The sequence below is a fragment of the Clupea harengus genome, chromosome 22, assembly GCF_900700415.2.
Source record: "Clupea harengus chromosome 22, Ch_v2.0.2, whole genome shotgun sequence".
Classification (NCBI taxonomy): domain Eukaryota; kingdom Metazoa; phylum Chordata; class Actinopteri; order Clupeiformes; family Clupeidae; genus Clupea; species Clupea harengus.
Window position 1 is genome coordinate 9,127,236 of NC_045173.1, and position 23,281 is coordinate 9,150,516.

General features: G+C 45.4%; 2 protein-coding genes across 5 annotated transcripts in view; one reads left to right on the forward strand and one right to left on the reverse strand.

Annotated features, from left to right (window-relative positions):
- The window catches only part of lrrtm1 (leucine rich repeat transmembrane neuronal 1), a 5,920-nt gene extending 613 nt beyond the window's left edge, over positions 1 to 5,307 (reverse strand). The window contains exon 1 of the mRNA XM_042703117.1: positions 1 to 5,307. This exon is cut by the window's left edge and continues 613 nt beyond it. Coding sequence (XP_042559051.1) covers positions 3,365 to 4,942 — 1,578 coding nt within the window. The 5' untranslated portion in view covers positions 4,943 to 5,307 and the 3' untranslated portion in view covers positions 1 to 3,364.
- The window catches only part of ctnna2 (catenin (cadherin-associated protein), alpha 2), a 347,246-nt gene that overhangs the window by 249,345 nt on the left and 74,620 nt on the right, over positions 1 to 23,281 (forward strand). The window lies entirely within an intron of this gene.

A 23,281-nucleotide genomic window follows, 5' to 3' on the forward strand; every position in this document is an offset into this window, starting at 1 on the left:
TTCTCTTTGTCTCTCTCCCAGTCTATCTCTCTCACTCACTCACAATACATGGACAGTGGTGCCAGACATGTTACATACACACACACACAAACACACACACACACACACACACACACACACACACACACACACTCACTCTCTCACACACACACACCACAACACCACACTTATATAAGAATAAGGGGAGCAGTTTGCGCCCTAGCTTCAAGACCCATACGGGGAACAAGGCCAACCTGCTACACTTGCCTCTAATTAGCCAACGCATCAATAAAAGATACCTATAAATAAACCAGGCATTTTATCTCCTCAAGTTGGTACACATCTTAAAAATGTAAAAGAGGCAAATTAATGTCTAATTGGTGCAGCTGATGTAATGGCTGCCTCTATTGATTTCACTCCTGCTTCATCAATCATGACATTAATAATCTGAGATAATTGTGGAAATAATAAACACTGCTGAGACAATCATTTCCCCCTTCATGAATAACCAACTAGTATGGGGATGTACAGTATGAGGACATGCAGAGAGAGAGAGAATTAAATAAGTATCACAGTAGGACAATGGCTCTAACACCTTGCTCCCCCCTTCTCTCCATCGACCGTCTTTAAAATCCGTGAAGCTGCCAACGGTGCCTCAGTGTTGAGCATCATATAATATTTATGCACACAAACCAGCACGCCTATATATAGACCGCATAGCTCCATGCTCGGAGGGGCTATCTTGAAAGAAAATTCAATCATTGTTACAGAGGGGAGGCTTTGGAGAAATAGGCAAATGAGATTGCCGCTCCATGTCTCTGTGCTATTTGTAGCTGTTGCGTTCACTGATGCCATGTATGCATATTATTCATACAGACTGTTTGTTTCACAACGCAGACAGCCTCATTGAAAAAGAGATCATGCATAAGAACATTTTTGCAGCAATTTTTTTGTAACCTAAAAGGAGGTTGGTGTTTGGTATATGTTGTTTTGCAGAAGGAAAATAATATACATCCACATACATTTGTAGTTTTTTTCTGTAACATATGGTAGTCATATGTGGTGTCATGAACCAGGTCATGTGACATGATCTGCTAAACCTGTATTTTATACCAGTGGTGCATCAGGGAGGCAAACATATCAGAGTATACTGTACAAGTCTGCAATGATAGGCTTTTATTCATTTGCTTTGGATGTTTGTGTTTAGCAGGTAAATAACTGTTGAAATGCCCTCAAACAGTCCTCTGTCAACTCTTAAGGACATGCAAACAGTTGATCGCAGAATGCTTGGTTTTCTTGTCTGTGTACAAAAGTAAATAGTTTCTTCAAAATATTTCATATACTCACTTAATCTGGCAACCTGTTCTCATTTTCTCTTGCACACACACACACACACACACACACACACACACACACACACACACACACACACACACACACACACACACACACACACATATGCACGTCTCATATGTACACGGTCATCCAAAGTGAAAAACAAATGCAAAACCAAAATCGCCTTCATACTTCTGCTAGTTATCCAGAGCTCGCCCCTCTCCTCAGCAAGCCATATGGTTTGACGCACTGCAACCTTCCTACTGCAGATTGTGCAGCGGCGTATCTGCAGCTCCTGCTCCAGCCGAAGCAGGACTGTTCAGTCACTGCCACACTGCTGAGACTGTGGGCTCTCTGGATGCTTCTACAGCTCCTTCAGCTCCTTCAGCTCTGCCAGCCTCTCCTGGCCTCTCTGATGCTGGTGTTAGGACACTAGAGAGCACCCTGCACCTTCCAACGCTGCCTCACCACTGACGCTGCTTTCACTGCTGGCTGCTACTGTGAGCTCATCTCCTTGCCTCTTCTATTCTTTCCTCTCTTCTCCTCTCCTCTCCTCTCATCTCTTCTCCTCTTTTCTCCTCTTCTCTCCTCTTTTCTCCTCTCCTCTCCTCTCTCCTCCTCTCATCTCATCTCCATCAATGTACCCCCCCCCCCCCTCTGTTTTCAAACACATGTCAAATGAAACTAAAAACACCAGCTGTGCACACAGCGAGCCACACAATGAACAACCAGAGCAGGAAACAATACAGAAAAATATGCTTGTATTTTAAAGAATATATTCCATAATTACATTGAAATGTGATTTAGCATCTGGATTTTCCTCCCCACTTGCACAGCCAGTTGCTTTGAGAAGGCATATAAATTCTTAATCCTTGCAATTTCAAATTCATTTTGATTTTAAAGTTTAAGGCTAAATATTTCTTTCCCTCTTGACTGTTCTCACTCTGCCAAAAGTGCTCTTCACACAATATCTCGGTCTTAAAAAACAGTCAAGGCATAGCCTGAGGTCTCATATCCTTATTTTAGTTTATTTGGATGGCACACAAGATCTTCAAATGAATTGATGTGAGGTGCCATCTGAGTGCATCATGTTCTATTTTCACAGTTTGTTTTCCCTTATCTGTTCATAAATGAGAGGAAAATAAAAATGCAAACCACAACAGCAAAAGGGCAAGCCAGCACAATGATTATTCCTCACAAAAAATATGTATATAGTAAGGTAGAAAGAAAGTGAGATCTCAAATTCAGATTTAGACTCGCCGTTTTTAAATGACGTGATGCCATCACTCTGCCCCATGTTCGTTTACTAGCAGGCTACTGCGGAGACCTGGCAGACATAACATCCTTAGATCCTAACCACCACTGCACCCCAAATGCCTCTGTAGACAGCTTTATGGTGAATAGCAATTCATTTATTTAAACATCATCATTTTTTTAAGTTTACAAAAAAAATAGGATAGCCTCTTGCATTTTCCCCACTCTTGCATTTCTGCTTTTATAACATATTTTATACAGTCAGTATTTTTGTTCTTTTTTTAATCTTTTAAATCTCCATACTTTAATATTTTTTTTTATTCTTTTCCCCACTTTCCTTGTCATTAACACAATAAAAACAGTGTTTTTTTCTGGATGTCCCCAGTTACTTTTTTTTTTGACAGAATTAGATTTTCTCTTTTGTAATATCCTGAATTAGAAAGACACATTAAAGCTGAAATATCCTCTCCAAGTGAACCACGGCATAATTCCTCAAAGCTTTGTTGCATCAAGTCAACAGGTCCCATAGTCATGTCCTTCAGGAGACTGATCACAAGTCAGCAGTAAAATCCACCATCTTTTAGTCTCAAGGAGCTGCCACATTCCACCTCCACCTCTACCCCTCCCCCATTCTCCTCTTCAATCCATCCATCCATCAATCCATCAGTCCTTTTGTTCCAGCTAAGAGCAGCATGGTGCAGTTATTTATCCAAGCTACATCAATCCAATGAAACTCTTCCCTCAGCGGGGAAAGAGAAACCACAGCCTCTAGTGCCCATCAGCAGCGAAGGTGGCCTCACACCTCGCACTCTCGTGAGGGCTGTTGCTGGCAGGTGCAGGTGCCATACTCGTTGATGATGACCAGGGCCCCCTCAATGTGGTTGGGCTTGTAGTCGACGTAGTACTCCGGTGTGGACATGGTGGCCATCTGCTGCATGGTCTGCTTCTGTTTCTGCTTGCGGCGCTGGCTGGTGAAGCACTGGCGGAGCTGCCGCACGCCGGCTGGAAAGCACTTCCAGGACACGTAGAGCATGAGCACCACAATGAGGAAGGAGAAGATCAGCGCCATGGTGCCTGTGACCACCTTCTGGATCTGCATGGTGCTGTCCAGATCTTCTCCGGGCGGTGTCACGGTGAAGGAGCCAGTCACTACCCCTCCGCCCTCCGTCTCCCGGAGGTTGTACGTGCTGTGGGTCGGGCCTTCATAGATGTAGCCTGGTCCGGAACGGTCGCGGGTGGCGGTGTAGGTCTGGGTGGTGCTGTCGCCGCCTTCCTCGCAGAGCTGAAACGCGTAGACGGCGTCCAGGATGTCCTCGCCCTGTGCAATGTCTGGGCTGGAGCAGAGCAAGGCGTTGTCACGCTGACCCCGGAAGTTGCTGAGCCAGGAGGCCAGGGCGCAGACGTTGCGGCTGCACTCCCATTCATTCTTGGAGAGCGAGATGCTGTCCAGCGAGCTCAACGAGTCCAGAATCCGCTGGTCCAAGTAGGTGAGCTTGTTAGTGTCCAGCATGAGCGTTTTCAGGTTGGGAACGCTCTCGAACACATGTGGCTCGATGTACTCGATCTCGTTGGCAGCGAAGTCGATCTTCTCCAAGAAGTGCCAGGTCCAGTCAAGAGTGTTGACCACAATGGTGGCCTTGTTGTTGCGCATGTAGAGTGTGCGCAGTGAGATGAGACGAGGAAAGTGGGCCAGGTTGACTTTCACCAGCTCATTGTGCTCCAGATGCAGTTCAGTCAGTTTGAACAGCCCAGCAAACGAGTTGCGCGCCAGGCTCTGCAGCTGGTTGTAGCCCAGATCCAAGAACTGCATGCTCCTGCAGTCCTGGAAGATCCTCACAGGAACAAACTTGAGGGCGTTGTAGCGCAGATGCAAATTGGTTAGCTTCCTAAGGCCATGGAAAAGGTCTGGCTCCAGTTCCTGCAGTCTGTTGTAGGATAAATCCAGGATGCGCAGGTTGGGCATAGGTTTGAATGTGCCATTTGCCAGACTCTCAATCCGGTTGGTGCTCAGGTCCAGCTCCTTTATGCGACGCAGCCGTTCAAAGGCGTTCTCCTCCACCAGCTGAATGCTGTTATGATCCAGGTAGAGCCAGGTGAGCTGCGACAGGCCAACAAAGTTTGTCTCCCGCAGCTCAGAGATGTTGTTCTCCCGCAGGGACAAACCGACAGCGCTGCTCAGGTTGCGGGGGATTTCCGTTAGGTTAAGCCCCTCACAGTAGAGGAGTTTGTTGTCGCAGCGACACAGCCGCGGACAAGACCCCTCCACCAAGGGAACCATTTTCAGAAAAATGCCCAGTGAGCAGAGTAGCAACCCCGCGGGCTTCCTCAACGGCCACTTTAGGTACAGACCAATTAGAAGGAAATCCATTAGCATGAATATCCTGTGATATAGCGCAGACAAAGTCCATTGAAAATGTCTCAGATTTTTATCATTTTGCACGTCATGATTTGTGAGCTCTCCAGGCAAGAACGCTCTCTCCTTTTTGCCCCCTATTTTTGACAGATTTTTGGTGTGACTGATGGTGCTTTACAGAAAGGAGCAATCCTGCCCCCTCCGAACGATAAGAATTAAGAAAGATAGAGGACAAGTCACTTTGCTCATGTTAGATGCGAGGGAAGAGGAGGCAAGGAGAGGGGGTAAAAAAGTATTCTTCAGGAAACAATCTCATATAAAAGGATTCCTACTCACCCTTATTCCAGAGGCTGACAACCTCTATTCAGCGCCTTCCTTTGTGCCGACACTAATTATGTACGAATCTAAAAAAGACCCCAGTGTGGAACAAATTCGGCCCCCCCTTCCCTTTTTCAGCGGACAGCAGATCCTGGCAGACTTACAATGTCTTAGTTCTCCTCGAGTGAAAGAGCCAGAAAGAGAAGGAATCCAAGTAGCTTTCAGCAAACTGGTAGGAAGTGCAAGTTCCCCTAGCTGTGTGCATGAGCGCTGTCCTCCTCTCTCCGTTCCTCTGCAGTGACTGTTGCGATGATCAGAGGGAGGGAGAGAGAGAGAGAGCATGCGAGAGAGGGAGAGCAGAGAAGGAGAGGAGCGGGGAGAAAAACACGGAGGAAGAGGAAGGGGAAAAAAATCCTCTCAGAACTCTTTAATTTCTGATCCCTCCCCCCTTTTTAACTAAAGACTTTGCCGATGCGTCGACACAAATTAGCGTCCGTCACATGAAGTGATCACTGACCTGTGATGTTTAATCCAGTGAGGCGGGTCATTGCATTCTCAGTGACCGGCTGTTCAGGAAAAAAAATGCATTCAGTGAGCATCAATTCAACAAGGGTCTTTGATCTCCCTGGCTCCCTTTTTCTCTCTCTCTCTCTCTCTCTCTCTCTTTTTCTCCCTACCCTTTTCTGTTCGTTAGCACTGATTTCCAGGCTTTTTTAGTATCCCAAATTCAGTTTGAGGATTGAATATGTGGTTTGATACCCCTCTGGTCCTGGCCTTGCTGCTGACAGACAGACGCTGAGCTGGTCTCTTCTCTTCTCGCCTCTGGTTGCTGTTGCTAAGAACTGAGGCAAGACAGTGGCGAGGCTGGGGCGTAGTGCGGGGAGGAGAGGAGAGGAGAGGAGAGGAAAGCGTGGTGCCGTGCAGCAGGCTAGTGCTCTGGCATAGCATGCAGGAGCACCTTCTGTTCACTGAGTGTCGTAAGCCACTCACAATTCAGCCTGCGCGCTCTCTCTCTATCTGTCTCTCTAACTCTCTCTCTCTGTTTCTCTCTCTCTCTGTCTCTCTCTCTCTCTCTGTCTCTCTAACTCTCTCTCTCTGTCTCTCTCTCTCTTTCTCTCTCTTTATTTGTCTCCCTCTCTATCTCCCTCTCTCTCTCAGTCTGGTTGTCCCTGTGTCTCTTCCTCGCTCTCTCTCTCTCACTCCTTTGCTCTTCAGTTTTTGGATATTTTCATATTCAGAAGGGGCAGGGCTTAGAGCAGGGTTTTAATGAGCACAGAACTGGCTCTCCCCTCCTCCTCCTCCTCTTCCTCATCTTCCTCCTCCTCCCCCTCTTTATCTCTCTCTCTCTCTCTCTCTCTCTCTCTCTCTCCTCCCCCCTTCCTCTCCCCTTGCCAGCTATAATGAATTGAAACAAGCCATCTATCTGCTTGGTCTTTCCATGTCAGTCGCAGAATTCAGTTTCCTCATTATTAAAAATTAAAATGACTAATGATTGAAAGAGTGCCTTATATGTATTTCATCCCAGGCTTTACAGTGCTCTTTTCCCAGGCATATCAAATATGTATATAGGCGACTACAGATGATGCATTCCTTTTTTTCATATGCCCCCCCCCCCCCCCCCTTTACTTCAGGGAATTTCACTGTTCTGTTTGCCAAACAATATTCTTGAAGTCTTATTTTCTTCCCTCTTCCTTTTTATCCTGTAAAGATCTTATCCGTGAATGCTGAGTTTTATTTGAATGTACGAAAATGTAGCTTTTGTACTGATGTCAGCGCTCTGGTGCAGTAGCCAAGCTCACAATGTAAAACGCACCATTTGCGCTGCAAGCATAGCTTATGCAGACTGTTAGCTCCATGAAGAATGAGAGGATGCTCAACTAGCATGGCCACAGCATTCTGCTCCATATGTCATTGCAGTTTGTTGGTAACACAGCTAAATGCTGCACTAAGGCTTACTGCCACCCCGTGCCTCTGTGCCTTTTTATAATATATTTTTTTTGGTTCCATTTATTTTGAATGGCTTTATCCACTGCCTAAACGAGAACAAAACCTGGACACAAATTTGCATCTCATAATGCAGTCTGCCCGGCCTTGTTTATCATGGCCGTTGGAAGTCTGGCTGTACAGTTTGAATGCAGATATCAGCTGTTGCCACTTAGCTGGGGTTACATAAATATTCCGCTCAGGAGATGACTTCCCCCTTCTGCCGGTGGACACGCTTCCCAAAGGCTTGTCATTTCATTCCGATTCATTTTCAAGGACAATGAGCTGTGACGATCCCTCACATGAAGCAAACATGCTCGCGGTAGCCTCCCTTCACCCGGTGGACAAATTCCATAACTTCCACATCAGCCCTCTAGTCTGCTTAGCACTCTGTGAAATAGGAATGAATCATAAACAGTAAAAAAAAAAGACTATTTAAAAATGAATGCTTGCTGAGTTTGTCCGGTTAATTGGTGCGTTGGTTGGTTAGCAGGGCGTAAGGAACACTGTCAGTGTGGATTACCAGGGCTGGCTAGTGAAACCCCTCAGCCTGCTCTCTGTTTGCTGGGCTGGTTTGACCCAGAGAAGCGTGGATTAGTATAGTCCAGTGGTGTGAGAGGGGGTCAGGTCAGGTTAAGACATCCCACAGATTTACTGTACTCATCACACTGACTAAGTCATCTTTGTGTTTTACAGTAACCTGGAACATAACTGGGGTCATATCAGTCCTCCTTATTCCAGCAGACTTAGCAATTGAAGGAAAGCATTAACTTTGTTCAGTTTCAGGGAAATTAGGAAATGTGCTTGTTGGTGAATATAGTCAGCCTATGTTTTGTCTGATTACCCAGAAGAGTCTAGAGCCTTTTTTCTCTGAGTATGCGCTTTTATGTTGATTACAGCAGATCTTCAATAAATGAAGAAATCCAAAAAAGCACATGATTTTGGCTTGATTTTATAATGCAGGTCCGGTAATAACAACTTAAAAGTATGATGCAAGAGTTGCATTTAAAAAAAAAAATAAACCCAGGAAGTTGAAATAAAAGACAAAACAAATGAATCAAATCCTATTGAATCACCTCTGTGAAACTAGCGAGAAGCTCTGTGAAAGTAAGAGAGCTTGTGAAGATGAATCACAAAGGGTTTTTGCTTTTTTTGCTCTTTTGTTATATTTTATGGGTCTGTGCTGTCACACTCCCATTCCGGCCCAGAGCAGGGGGTGGCCTAGTCATCACTGACCTTGCTGAGTGCAGATCTACGCCAGGAGATGATATTTGTGTTTTTTGAGCCCTGTGGGACCCAGGCATTGTTTGTAGGACAAGTGTCCTCTTGCATCAATTTCAGTGTTTACTTACTTTCTCTAAGCAGTCTTTCCGTTTTACCAACATTTTATTTTTTGCTCGATATGTGTGGCCTTTTTTTGTCTGTCTAGCTATGAATAGATGGGTGACAGAGACAATCTCTCTCCATAAAATCCATCTTCATTGCCCTAGCAGAGGGGAGTAACCTGTTCCTCATGTCTATGCTATCAACACAAACTAGACAAGGCAGGAAGCATGAAATGAGCTAGCACACATTATTAATTAGGAGATTTTTTTTGTTTACATTGGATATGCTTAATCAATATCCTATTATGCCTCACTAATACTTTCTGCAACATTAGGTTTTGAACCACAGTGTTGCGCTCCTCCCTGTGTTTCCTGGGTGAGGGACTGATTACGAAACATCTTACTTACAGCATTTCTGCTCCGTTAGCGAGGTTGTTATTGAACACACACACACACGGTGCTTCTGTAGCCTTGCCAGTGTAATGTGTGCCCTTGACACCATAATGGACGCGAGTTCTGTACTCGACTTGATGAGACTTAAAATGGCTGCCCTGTCTGGCAGTGGCCGTCCAGAGACATAGATCACCGCTGTGGCTCTGATATAGATCAGCACGGCTGTCAGAAGGGGCCCCATATTTGTTTAACCCTTGTCTATCCAGGTTTCCCTTTTTGTGTTTGTCTATAATGTGCAGTAAACAAATAAATAACAAAATAAAAAAATGAAAACCATGGAAACAGTATCATAGCTACTACCAAAGTGGAGATTAGGTATGGTATGTATATCAATGACTATAATGGTAGTTGAACATCAGTTTAAATCCCATGCATCGCAGATCTGAGTGTTGCTTGCCAAGGTTTACTGTAATATGGGTAGTTACTTGACCAGGACTGCAGCATCAAGATTGCCCTCAATGTTTGTAACTGTGTTGTCCATGCATGCACATCAATTCTATTGAATAACAGTCATCTTGTGGAAACAGTGTCCATCCCTCATTAACCCGCTTACCTCAGACCACTGAGCCATGTGAGACCTTATTGGGTGATGAACATAGAAGAAGTGAATCATTAACAAATCATGGTTCAGGTAAACCATTTCCTTCAAATCAATGATATGTAGCCTTGGAGGGTCAAGCACAGTAGGATAACTAATCTTAAGCAAAACAACTTATGCCAAAACACAAACTAGCTTCCTTTTTATATACACTTTCAGATCCTTTGAAAGCCTTGTTTACTATCTGCTAATCAGACTCTATTGTGGCATGTAATTACTGTACTGGGTGGGCGGGAGGGGGGTCATTTTACATCAGCCTCTCTGTCCAGTAAACAGTGGCATTCTGATTAATCTTTCCCAGCAACTCCAGCTCGTCCTCCGCAGCTCTTTTCAGGCACATGGCTACTGCTCTTAAGTGAGTCAGGCTCCTACTGTGGTTTTTGAGGCACCTCATGAAGGTTTGCGTAGGTGACTATGAACTATGTTCTTTTCTGGTCCGTATCAGGCACGCTGGTGTTGATACGCCCAGCATGTTGACTGAAGGTCCAGTGGAGTGGAACTGAGAGTTTGATGGTTGTCAGTCTGCTTCAGGCCTAACTGTCATCTTTAAAGTAAAAAGCATAAGGATTTAGACAGTGGAATGGACAGTTTTTTTTTTGTTCCCCACTAGATATGCTCAATTCATTTGGGGTGACTTGTTTTGAATGAGGAGCAACTGCATTTTGTCAGGTTTGAGTAAGATTGGTGGATCAGTGGCAACGGCTGTGACACTCATGTACCAGACCTGACAGAGAGGCGCTGTCAGCCCATTGGGTTTCTATTCAAGCTGTGGTTTTTAGTATTTTATCCAGGGAAACCATTCACCCATCATGAACAAGCTAATGTGTGGAAACCGTCTGTAGGGGTTGGCAGGATGAAGTGAAATCTAAATAAAACCTGACATTAATAACTGTCATGCAGAGTTTTTTTTATTCTTTCCAAATACATTTCCATCAAAAGCCCTACTGAGTGACAGACCATCAAAGATGTTTTGTGTCAAAACTCAACTGACATTTGTCATGTGGGCTGACTAGATTGACACTTTATCACTCCCTGTTGTCTTTGGCAGTGTTTATGACCATACCCTTTTTTAATTTATCAAGAGAGTCATCTTAATCACAACGATAATAATTATTTGCTGTTCATGATTATCATTAGCATAATTTAGCAGAACAATCTCTGGACATTTGCTATCTGATGGAGTTGAAGGGGTCAGTCGCTGCTCATAATTAACGGCGTCCAAGTTGAATACTTATTATTATTCCCCCCAAAAAGTCAGAAAAAAGAGAGACCGGAATGAATCATGAGATGCATGGCACCATGAAGAGCCTCCCTGAATGGATGAGCTGATGGCTAATTGGCGCTCCGCTGAGCTAATGTGGAGAGGAAACGGCGAGAGGCCTTTTAGCGAGCCCATTCGTAGCTGGATGAGAGAGGCCCTCTGAAGTGGGCAGGATAAGAGACACCAGAGAAGGCATTTAGCACGGGAGAGGTTAGTGACGGGGTTGTGGAGAGGCGGAGTGGGGAAGACTTGGTTAGGGTTCAGGAGCGGGATGTGGAAAGATGAAGGAGGATTGGTCAGTGCCTGCCATTAAAGGAGATGTCCAGCAGATGGCTATTTGCCTTGCTCCTCCAGTGTTGCAACGACAGAAACAGAGAGGAGCCTGAGAGAAGCTTCTTGATTTTTTTGTATCCTGTCAACTTAACCGGTACTGTTATGAAGCTAATATGAAATGGGCACATCCTTCGCCTGTGGACATCACTCAGGTCGTTAGATGACCTGAAAGAAAGTTAGCCCCATTCTCTCTGCCTTTCACAATGTGTGGTCCACAGATGCACCTCTGACGGATACAAACAATGTGTGTTGGCATGTCTTTTGCCTGGCGACTAGTGACGCATCAGGGCCTTACATCATCTGGGCCAACACATTCCGTGAGTGTGTTAGATCCCCAGACGCCGAGCTGCTGTATCTGCTTCAATGAGCATCTGCACGACGTTTAAATGAGAAAATCAATAAAGCTTCATCTTTACTGAATCGCCCATTTGGTGGAGAGGAAGGGGGGTGTGGGTGTGTGATGTCACTTATTGTTCTACTCTGTGGTAGGGTGGGGATAGGGGGGGTGGTTGTGTGGATTCATTGGTATGGGAAGTTTAGTGTGTGTGTGTGTGTGTGTGTGTGTGTGTGTGTGTGTGTGTGTATGTGCGTGCGTGCGTGCGTGCGTGTGTGTGTGTGCATCTAACACGCCTGAATGGGCGCTGCAGAGGAAGGGCAGTGTATTCACGTCTCTTAGCATCCGTGAGCAGGATGAAAGGGAGTGTGATAGTGGCATGCTGTCTTCCCCTCCGCCATCAACGAGGGGAACTGGGCTGTAATGAAGTGTGTGTGTGTGTGTGTGTGTGTGTGTGTGTGTGTGTGTGTGTGTGTGTGTGTGTGTGTGTGTGTGTGTGTGTGTATGTGTGCGTGTGTGTGTATGTGTGGGTGTGTGGAGAGTACCTCAGACCGGTCAGAGCCTGCTGGGATCTACCTCCTGACTCGCTCCTCTGGGTCACAGCCTTCAACACTCTCATGTCAAATCTGTGTGTAATTAAGAGCCTTTGAGGTGTGAGATGTGTGTGCACTGATGTGACGATAGGCTGCTGGATGCTATCAAGCAATACTGTAGTCACTCCATTCACAAGTGCATGTAAGAGCCTTGCTCTCACTTTGTGTGTGTGTGTGTGTGTGTGTGTGTGTGTGTGTGTGTGTGTGTGTGTGTGTGTGTGTGTGTGTGTGTGTGTGTGTGTGTGTGTGTGTGTGTGTGTGTGTGTGTGTGTGTGTGTGTGTGTGTGTGCGTGTGTGTGTGTGCGTGTGTGTGTGTGTGTTCTCCCATGACATGTGTGTGTGCCTTGTGCTGATCAGTGCTGGAGGCAGTGCTAGCACATCGCACGCGCCTCAGACAAGCACATCAAACAGGGGTTGCTGTGTCCTTGTGCTGCCCCCCAGTCAGGCTCTGGGACTTTGTTCTCCTGTCTGACTGGTCAGACGCCCCACTGGGAGGGGCCAGGCCTCTTTCAAAGGCCACCCCACAGCCCAGCAGCCCTCCCCGCTACCTTTGATAGCACGGCAAAGAGAACGTCCAGCCGGCCCGTCAGAGGCAGCATTCCCCCACCTCCACACTCCCACCCCACCTCACCCCCCCATGTTTTCAGATCGGCTATGATCACAGACCTGCTTTCCCCTCGACCTGCCAGCCCTACCAACCGCATTATTAATGGCCAAGCCTCGGAACAGATGGGGTTTTCTACTAATTACAGAAGTCTGCACAGAGTACAGTGTGCAAGGTGATGCAGCAAAAAATATGGGTTAAGATGGGGCCCACCTGCACTGCAAGCAGATGGAGGGTCACGATCCGCAGCATCCTGCACGCAGGGCTATTTTAATCAGCCAGTGAACCTATCAAGCTCTTTCAATGCACTACAGTTTGGGTCTAGCCCAAAGCATCGTTCACCTCCATGAATTTGTTAATGCATGCAAAGTGATCATACCTATAGCTTAGTAGTGTTTTAGATAGCTTAGTAGTGTTTTCTTAAAATGTATCCCTGTGCAAGGGGTAAGCCTGTTTTTTCCCCCCTCTTTTCTTTATAATATATAAATCTCTTTCCTTGTTTTTGAGTGGAGCAGTGGCAGTGTCTGTCACACATTTAGTCTTTTGGCTTGGTTCAATCTCCCTTTAACAGTCCGCGATTGAGACATCTCCTTAACAATAGGCTCAGTAAATCCTCCTCTCCCTGGAATCACACATTTGTCCAGGAGGAGGACGCCACCGCTCCTCCTCCTCCTCCTCCTCTTCCTCTTCGGCTTTTTTCGCTTAATTCCAAAGAGCCACAGCCTTTGGCCTCACGCTCACCCCTGCTTATCTCCGGCCTAGCTGACAATTTGATCATGCCCGTTATCAGGGTAACGGCGGGGGATTTGACGGGCAGCGGGGAGGCTGGCATGTTAGCCAGACCTCTGCAGATCCCCCAGCAGCCCTAGGGGTCCACATCTGCATTCGCCGCACGTCCACCGCGTCTGCCGCACCACACCGCACTGGAGCCTCAGGTGTGTGACGCCTCTCCACCGGGGGATGTCAGCCGTTAAGCCATTTACTTTTTTGTTGTTGTTTTGTTTTGTTTTTTTGTCTTCTTTGAATGAATTCCATCTGTGTATGCTTTAATTACTTGACTTTTTCTTTCCCCAGTGCTTAGTTTATCAATGGTGATTTGGGGAACATGCACAAACAAATTGAGGCAGAGCTGCAGGGATGAGGCTTCCCTTTTTTGTGGCAGCTGTTTGGCTTGGTGGGAGACAAATGGAAGTATTAAAGGCGGCTCCTGCCACATGCTCCATAACTCGCAACACAACGCTGTCTTTTATGGCGAATAATGCATGAATATCGTGAGTTAGAGCGTGCATTGAAACACATCGGAATAAGTCAGCCCTGCTCCCCTCACTGCAGCCACGGTGCATTGAGCTTCTCCTTTTGGCCGTGAGGAGAGCGATGGGGGGCTGGACGAGCCACCTGGGAGGATGAAGGCCTTTTTTTTGGGCAGAGAGAGATGAGAGCTCCGCTTTGACTTGGCTGGGCATTTCATTATCAGCAACCTGTACTGCATTTTCAAGGCCTTAATTAGAAGTTAATCAGATTCATCAAAGTGGCTGTGATCGTCCGATTGATCCCAGCTAAAAAGCAGCAGCACCCCAAGAAACACAGCACTCCACCACCATCAAACAGCAATGTCCACCCTGTCCTTTAGAGACAGACAAGCAGGGTCACTGAGGACATTCTTCACCAAAGATGTGCACAATTAATACCGATTTTATATATCAGCATCATCTGACCTTTATAGATAATGCACTGGTAGTAACTTCATGTTCTGTTTATCTGCTGTGAGAATCTCCATTTTGTGTGTGTTGGTAATGGAACTACATGTTAAAGGACGTATATGTACTGTATATCCAGTAGTTTATCCAATATATTATATATATTTTTCATGTTTTCTTCACAGTATTGTTTTGGCAACATTGCTCATGAGCAGTGATGGCAGTAAACCCCTCTGAATCTGAGGGGAAGATACCGAGAGAGCGAGAGAGAGAGATGAGAGAAAGATGAAGAACACTTCCTCACAGGGCACTGAAGTTTTGAGTAAATCTCCTCAGTCTATTCCCTGACTGTCTTGTGTTTTCGCTCCTGTCTACAGAAGCTGACTTCTCTGACAATGGGAGAATTCAGCAACCACGCTGGGTGTCTCTGCCTGCCTAAAACAAAAAAAGGGAATGCCAAAGATGATAACGTGTTATTTTTTCATCAACCTACCTATTTCTTTTAGAATTGATGATTGCACATTGCAGGGTTGTTGTCTGAGAAAGATCAATGCAAGTTGTAACAGCATTCCTTAAATGGATTTATGATGAAAAAGCAGTAATTAGTGTCAGTCTAGTAATGATTAGTGTAAATGTAAATGGCCTATTTTGTGGGGTATCTTCTGAGAGTGCTTATAAAAATGAATGTAAGATCACTCTTATTAATCTGACTATGACTGGCCAAGTAGAAACATGTTTTGTACACGTGTGACCCTTAAGGATGACGGAATGAACAGAGTAAGGCTTGCTACTTTTGATGTTATGATTGTTTCTTGTTGTCAAAGTGTATGTTGATGACAAAAAATGCATTTGTCATCACTCTGAAGTATGCACTCTGAAGCACTGACCATCTGACATTATAAAGATGGAAATGGACTACACTGGCTGTGTACTGTCATTAACCGGGCATTGTGACTTGGGTTTCCATACTATTTGGGAAAAAGGTGCTTTATTTGACTTGTGTGAAGGCTAATTACAGTTGAAGGGACGGCCTGACACAAAGTACAGGGCCCACCTTTCAGTACATGCTGGGCTGTCTCCCTCAAGGAGGCTGTTGTATAAGTCCCCATTGCCCAAAAGGTCAGGTGACCTTCAGTAGATGTTGCTGCATTGTATAATTGCTCCAAATACGGTGGTATCTAGATTCAATGAGGATGTGTCACCCATCTGCCCTTATTGTAGCATCATGGATATTGTGTTTCATCTTTTCTGTGAATGTGCAAGGCTAGCACCTTCATTTGCTGTACTGGGATGAAGCTGGGGTTTATGTTTACAAGAACTGTGTTTGTGTTCAGTTGTGGGTCCATGCCGGATGGGCGGGTAGCGTTATATGCCTATTTCTTGGTAGGGCAGGCCAAGTTGCCAATTGTGAAGTCCCATTAAGCAAAAGAAATGAAGGCCAGGATACGGACAAGATATCCATGTTTAAATCCCTGGTGGAAAGAAGAGTAGTGGTGGTGTACCTGTTCTACCAGCACATGGAGAACGTGGCTCAGGTCAGGGATAAGTGGTGTGGAAGGGGTTTGCTTTCAACTGGTGAAATGGACTGATTGTTGCTTCTTTTCAATGATTTTTGAATGGTGTTTTAAATAAAGGGTTTTAAAAAGTCTCTTTCTCTCTCTCTCTCTCTCTCTCTCTCTCTCTCTCTCTCTCTCTCTGCCTGCTCATTGTGGCTCCTCTGTGGAAACGAGGAGAGGAGAAATGAAAGCAGCTCAGCTGGCTGACAGAGGCTTGTGCCCAGTCCGTCTGCCACATGCAGCGCTCATTGGCACAGCGGGCACTCCTGCAGGCCCCAGCAGCATTAGGCTTGCTCTCAGGGCACCTTACCAGGGCTCAAGCGGCCCTCCAGCAGTGGTTGACCTGGGTGGCCACAGTGGCATTCTTCAGCCCCTCCTCAGATGCTTAGTCAGGGCTGCTTATTCTGGCGGACTGGCCTAAAGTGCATTAGAGCCAGTGTCGGACAGCGCTTGGCATTTCTGCCAGACAGGGTGCTGGCAACTCTGCCGGCGCCCACAGGCCAGTTGCTGGGTCATCAGCCATGAGTGAGCCCCAGGGTTGTGGTCAGGTACGTCTCCTGTCTTTCAGCGTGTAGCGCTTTCTTCCCACCCAGAGTCTGACCTGGCAAAGGCCACAATAAGTGCCCGTTTTGTGACCTTACTAATGTTGTCAACATCAATAGAATTAAGCAGCACATATCGCACCTTACTCCCATTGCAACTTGTGATGAAGAAATGTTTTCCTTTTTAAAAAAAGGATCTGTAAGAGCCAGTCTGGGTATAGTCGAGTAAGGCAGTGTTCTGGACAGCCTTTTTTTTGACAGCTATTGATTCTGTCTGGTTTGGGATAAGGTATTTCCTTGAGTAATACTTCCTTTAATGCTTTTAGGAAAACACTGAAAAGAATATTGTGCACACTTATTTTCCAAAGCTTCAAAAGCATAAATGACTTGGCATAAGTGCTCATTTATTTAATGATCAACCTCATCTGCAGAATCAAAGGTCTTACTGTAATGCACCAGAGCTGAAACAAATATGAAACTGTGAAAGGTTATTTTATTATTTTAATTTTATAATTGATTATGAAAATATTTTCTCTTTCAGTGTGTCTGGTTCAGTGGTCACTCAGAGAGCCAGTTTGACATTTGTTATGGTTTAAAAGGATCTCTGATCTGATTCAAGAGGATTGTGTCTAGCTCAGTGTATACTGAAGTTCAGAATAGACTTGACTATTAAAGATAGACTTTGTGCTGAGGGCGTCACACCCAAGACATCTATCATATTCCTCCTCTTGTTAGTGGATGTACTGAACATGTCAATATATTACCACAGCATTGTCATAAAAAAGTCAATATTGAGACTTCAAGTAGTGCCTCAGCCATTTCAACGTTTTCTCTGTCAGATGTAGGTAATTTGTCAGATGTGGATACGTTCGTCAGATGTAGGTCTCAATCATGGATAATTGGCCTCTCTGGGCCATTGATCTCTCCTCACTTTTTTTTTTTAAAACAGAGCTATAGGGTTGTTGTTCAAGGGGTTCATAAGATTGTTGTTTCTTGGAAATCACAATGCTGTCTGAAGAGCTTTGAGCACCACCCTATGTCAGTTGGGAAAATGATTATCATTCCTCCAGCGCATCCAGATTGTGTTCTTTGAATTCTCCAGCTCTGGATGGCGTTGATTAATGGGGTCAGCATTTGTCTGTCTTTCTTCTTCCCTTCTATGCTGAATATGTAAATAGCGATAGTTATGACAATGATAGAGGGAAGAAGAGGCCTTTTTAATGGTCTCTTTTCTCTTCCTTTTGTTCTTCCATCTTTCTTTTGCCTTCGTTCTCTCTTGTTCCCTCACACTTTTTCTCTCTCTCTTTATCTTTCTCAGAAATGCAACCCACTCCAAAAGACAGGTTGATTCATCTCTCCTCCTGCAAGACCATGCACATCATTTAACTAATATCCCCCACCCCCTGTGCACTCTCTCTGTCCGTATCTTCCGTAAAATGGGATCTTTCAAAACCAGACAGCGTGTGTCACGCCAAGCAGAAAACCTATAGTCGGCTCAGCGGCAGTCTAATTGTGGAGCAATGTCATGGGTTTGGTTTACGTAACATCACAGGCTTTTTGTCACCACGGAGTGACTCAACCCCCCCCCACGCCCAGGAGCCAGGAGCTCTGTGGGGCCGCAGCCCTGTGTCGACACCTCCTATGGACGTAAACATAAACATGAAGTGGGGCCGAAGGTGTGTCCTTTGGGGAGCTGGAGCAGGTGTGAAAGATGTGGGGATGGCTAGTTACGCAGCGTGAACTGAAAGTGTCAATGCGTTTGTGCTGAGGGATGTAGTATCAGCACACTGTTTGAATCCCACGCGGCTCGCTAAGTGAAGAGTCCCCCCGGGCCCTTGGGTCGACAGATGCAGCTCGGGGTGGAGCAGCCAAATACACAACCTATGTGTTGTGACAAGAGAGGTTACAACACCAGCAGTGGCCAAACAGTGAATGAGTGGTTCTTTAGGGGAAACAGAGCTGACATACAGAGGGAGACATATAGATAGAGATAGATAGATAGATAGATAGTTTTATCTATCTATCTATCTATCTGAGACAAGACTAGACAGATATACGCTTGCATCTCATGTATGTAACGTCTCTTCAGCCTGGTGCCTCATCCCAGTCGTGTGCAGGGCTGTGGACTGGCTGCAGACTGATGGAATAGGTAGGGCTGATTTCTCTGAGACGGGGAGATGGCGGAGATCTCCCATGAGCCTCGAGGGGCAGCCTCGGCGCCGGCGCGCTGCAGATGTCTCTCGCTGATCTATAAGTCAGCCGAGGAAAAACGCCGAGCGAAATGGAAAATGAAAAAGCCTGCACTGATGAAACGGATGTGCCCAGCACGCTGCCTTTAACCAGCCGGCTCCGTTTGAGCCTCCCAGCGGAGCGAGTGTCACAACCTGCGTGTGGGTCTTCTCAGTCAGCCTCAGTGCTAGGTTTAGATTCTCCTGGTTAGGGGAGAGGGGGTGACTCTGCCTTGAGATGGGGGTGGGTGGGGGTCACTGAAAAGGCTTGTTTTGAGTGTTTCTGTGTGTGTGTTTTCTCATGTGGCTGCAGTACCACTGACCTGAGCACACTCCGGCACGGATTGATGCCGAAAATAGCTGCAGCTTTAATTTGATGAATAGGCATCTGTGGGTTCTTTACTGAGAGTGTGCCAGGGGTGTCACGAATTTTCCTCTGTAAACAGAAACACATGTACATAGATACGCGTAAACCCAAACACACACACACACACACACACACACACACACACACAGACATATTCATTGTTGTCTTAGTCCTTTTCTTTTTTCTTTTTGTCTTCATATCCTCATCTCTCTTATCTCACCTCTGTACTATATCTGTCACCTTTTCACTACAGTACAGTCACCATCTCTCTTTCTCGTTTCATTCTGTCTGTTTACCTTCCCTAGCCATCCTTCCCAAGTCTCTTTCTTTCTCCCTCTTTATCTCTCTCGCTTGTACTCTCTTCGTCTGTCTGCCTCCCTCCCTCCCTCCCTCCTTCCCTCTTTCTCTCTTCTCAGCAGCCACTTGCCATTCAGGGCAGGCACTCTTCAGGCAGCAAGGCTAGCTTCTCCGCTGCAGGAATGGAGGCTTTTTTACCCAACCCCACCCCATCCATCTCTCCTTCTCGCTCTCTCTCCCCACCACTCCTCCTTTTCCGAGCTCATCCCTGGCCTTGGATCTCATCCCTACATCACCACCACCCCTGCACACACCCCTAAGATCCTTTGTTTTTTTTCTACAGCCACCCCCCCCACACACACACCCGATCCTGTTGGCTGGCTATTTTTAAACCTCTGCACTATACAACACTGTCTGATCAGCAGGTAGATAGCAGGCTTTGAGAGAGGGCTATCAAATATGAATACATCCGTCACATTGTCAAAAAACTTTACTTTTTATTTATGTGTTTGAAGTGGGTCTAGAGTGATAACGGCGGACATGCAAAGGCTGCCGTCTGTAAATACATTTTCTTGGCAAATCCCCCCGAGCCCAATCTTACATTTAGATGCACTGCGGCACGGATAATGAAAAATGCATGTTTGAGAAAGAATGTAAATATGTTACAATGCATTATGCATATTGATCAGCATGCATTGTAGATGTGCTGCTGTCATTTTGTGAACTTCATCAAAGTTTTTTTTTCTTTTTTGCTAATCCCCTTTTTCCTCAGTTGTTCTCCCATTCTCCGTTGTCTAGAGCAGGTGAGGGATCCAGCTTTGGTGCTGCAGCCAGGATAGGATTATCTCAGCGCCGTCGCTAATGAACGGGCTGTCACTCATTTCTCAGGGAAGTGTGCGTGCTCCTTAGGCTACCTCAGTCATGGAGATAATGTTATCAGACATGCACATGGTGCTCACAGAGGCAGTCTTTAACAAAAATGTAAAAAAAATCAAACAGCAAATGACAAACAACTAAAAAAGGCAGGTTTCCAGGTCTGAATCTTTTTAGTATGATTTTGTCAGCATGTCTTTTTCTTGTTCTTCTTTATTCCACCCACTTTATTCCGCGCCACTTCTACTCCTAGCGCTTCTGAGATATAGACAACGCTCCAACTCTGACACGACTGTCCCTGATCCCATGCAGCGCTTCTGTAGAATGTTTGCAATCCCCCCAGTCGTTTTCTTGTTTTTTCATCCCTTTTTTTACCATTTACTGAATGGGGAAACACTTTGGAGAACTTTGTAATCCATCCAATAAGGCTGCCACAAAACTTCTTGCACATCTGCACCTAACTTACCTAATTTCGATCAACTCATTTGCTATAATTTTTAAATGAATAAAGAAACCACTTATGTAGACTTTAAACTGCCTTTTTAAAGGCTGTTTTCAACTCTAGTTTGTCTTGTAATCTCCACTGCAGTATCCATCACCTTAATCTTCCATCTTTCCATCTCTTTTCTCTACCCCCCGGACTTAGCCTTGAGATCCCCAACACTGTTTTACATTGTGCAATAAACAAAACGTTATTTCATCTCTGGTTTCTGAGCTTATGCGTTATTGCTGTTTCCCACCTGCTCTAGTTTGTGGTATTAGCATTGCCATTTCTAAGGTGTTAGCATTGGAATCGCCCTTAGCCTACTGAGCAATAGCCTCTTGCCTTTATTATATTTTTACCAGATTCTTTCCGACACACACACTCATAACAGATCCACCAAAATCATCACTTTGAATTTGGGAAGCATAGGTAGCACTCTGACTGCTCCGACTGATGTCTTTAATTCCCTAAAAACAAAACTTTGCAAAGATGAAGAGAGTTATTTGCACTTCTGTTAACTTCTACACAGTGGTAACCTCTGTGGACAGTGTATTACACACTGTGTTAGGGATCCATTTGTCTGCACAGCAAAATATCTCTCTGAAATGCAGGAACAGCTTGCTATATTGAGCTGAAGAGTCACACCAGGTTGAAACACCTTTCTGCCACTTGCTCCCTTTCAACCCCCTGGGTAGCATTGATGTGGCAATAACCCCAACTCGTCAATGTGGCTCCAAGTAGAACAGTTGGGGGGGGGGGCTCCTGATTTACAGCCTACATATTTTGTTTGTGGTGATTCACAGTCCTCTGATGCTGCGACACAAAGACACTCTGCATTTTTTTTCTTGCAAAAACATCTCTAGCTTTTGGCGTTGTTGTTGTTGTTGTTTTTTTCTGAAGGCGCTCTTCACCGCCACAGGCCAGCCAATGACAGCATCCATTTGCCGCCAAGTGGCAGAGAGTGTATCTGGTGCTAATGAAGACAGTGAGAAGCATGGACAGCATTGTGTCACGCCATTATATAATGAAGAAATTAAGACACGATATGTATGGATGTTTAATTACCATCAAGTTCAGATTGGATGATCATTAACGCTAATTTATGGCAAGGAAGGATTATATGTTGGCCCACGGAAGTCATAGTTAAGTTATAAATAACCTCACGTTTATATTTTATATTTATATTTTCTCTTGACCAATGAATTGTTAATGACGTCAATCATACAGTGGCATAAAAGCAGAGAGATTTTAATTTGCACGACTACCAGGGAACTACCAATTACAACTTATGGTTAGAAATGAATAAAAAAAGTGAGCTTGCCCTTGTTACAAACATGAAGCAGGTATATGCTGCGATGGTGAGATTATTACAGTCTGTGTAATGATTTATGGAGCTAATTCACCATATTTAAGTACAAACCTCAGCTGGCTCAAATGAGCACAATATGTATGTATGGAATCATCAAATGTTTAACATCAATTTACTGCATGATTGTTGAAGCTAATTTATTTCAGTGAATGATTAGCATGATATTCAAGCCGTGGTGTGCTTTAAACACAGGCTGACGTTATCTTCACTTATGTAAACAATTGAGCTTGCTATGTAGCGTAAACTATGTCTATAGGTGGCTTATATTAGAGCCTCGTCTTTAGGCTATCTGTGATATGGAGTCTGACGAGTCTGTTTACCTTATGAGGGATATGCTTTATTTGAGGGTCACAAAGCACAAAGATCAGAAACAGCCATTTTGGTTTCCATTACATTACATTCCTTGTTTTTTTTTTTTACTTCTCCTGCTCTAGGCATCCAGACTTTATCGCATGATATCACAGCTTCCCACTTCCCACATGCTTGTAAAATGGGCGGATGGATATCGTTTACCGCAAGGCAGCATGTTATGGTTTTAGAACAATACTGTGGGGCTATCGACCCGATAGTAGAAACGCAAATGTTTTTGTTGTCGCAGCTTGAGGCCTGGAGGCCATTAGCCCCAGTCAGCCCGAAGATAGCCCTAGCTTGCACTGGTCCGATAGTGGAATCACAGCTATTATGTGTTACTGTAGCATGTGCCCTGATTAAGCAAGGGTGTTACAGACAGAGTTGTGTGATGGGGAGGAGGTGCTCTTTCTCCCATGCCAGTCTGTCTCTGTTCCATCAGCTTCCTTCCACTGAAACAGATGGCTGCCCCCATCGCTCGTAATCCCCCTCCTTTAAGATGCGTCGTAAATGCTGAGGAGCATCGTCACTTCTCCCTGCCGCTGACGGTCGTGACGGGGAGTTGACGGGGCAACTTTTGAGGCGTATCGTGCTTAGAGCTGTGGCGTCAGCTCTTTCTCATCGTAGGCTTGGGTTTACTGTCCATCTGGACGCTTGGGTGACAGCCACAGTCATTAGATGCAGGATGTCAAGGTGTCTCACACCCTGTGTCACACCCAGCAGCCCTTCAGAACCCTCAGTCTCCTGGTTCCCTAGTTCCCTAGTTTTACCCCTGTACTGCTGTACTCTGTACTGCT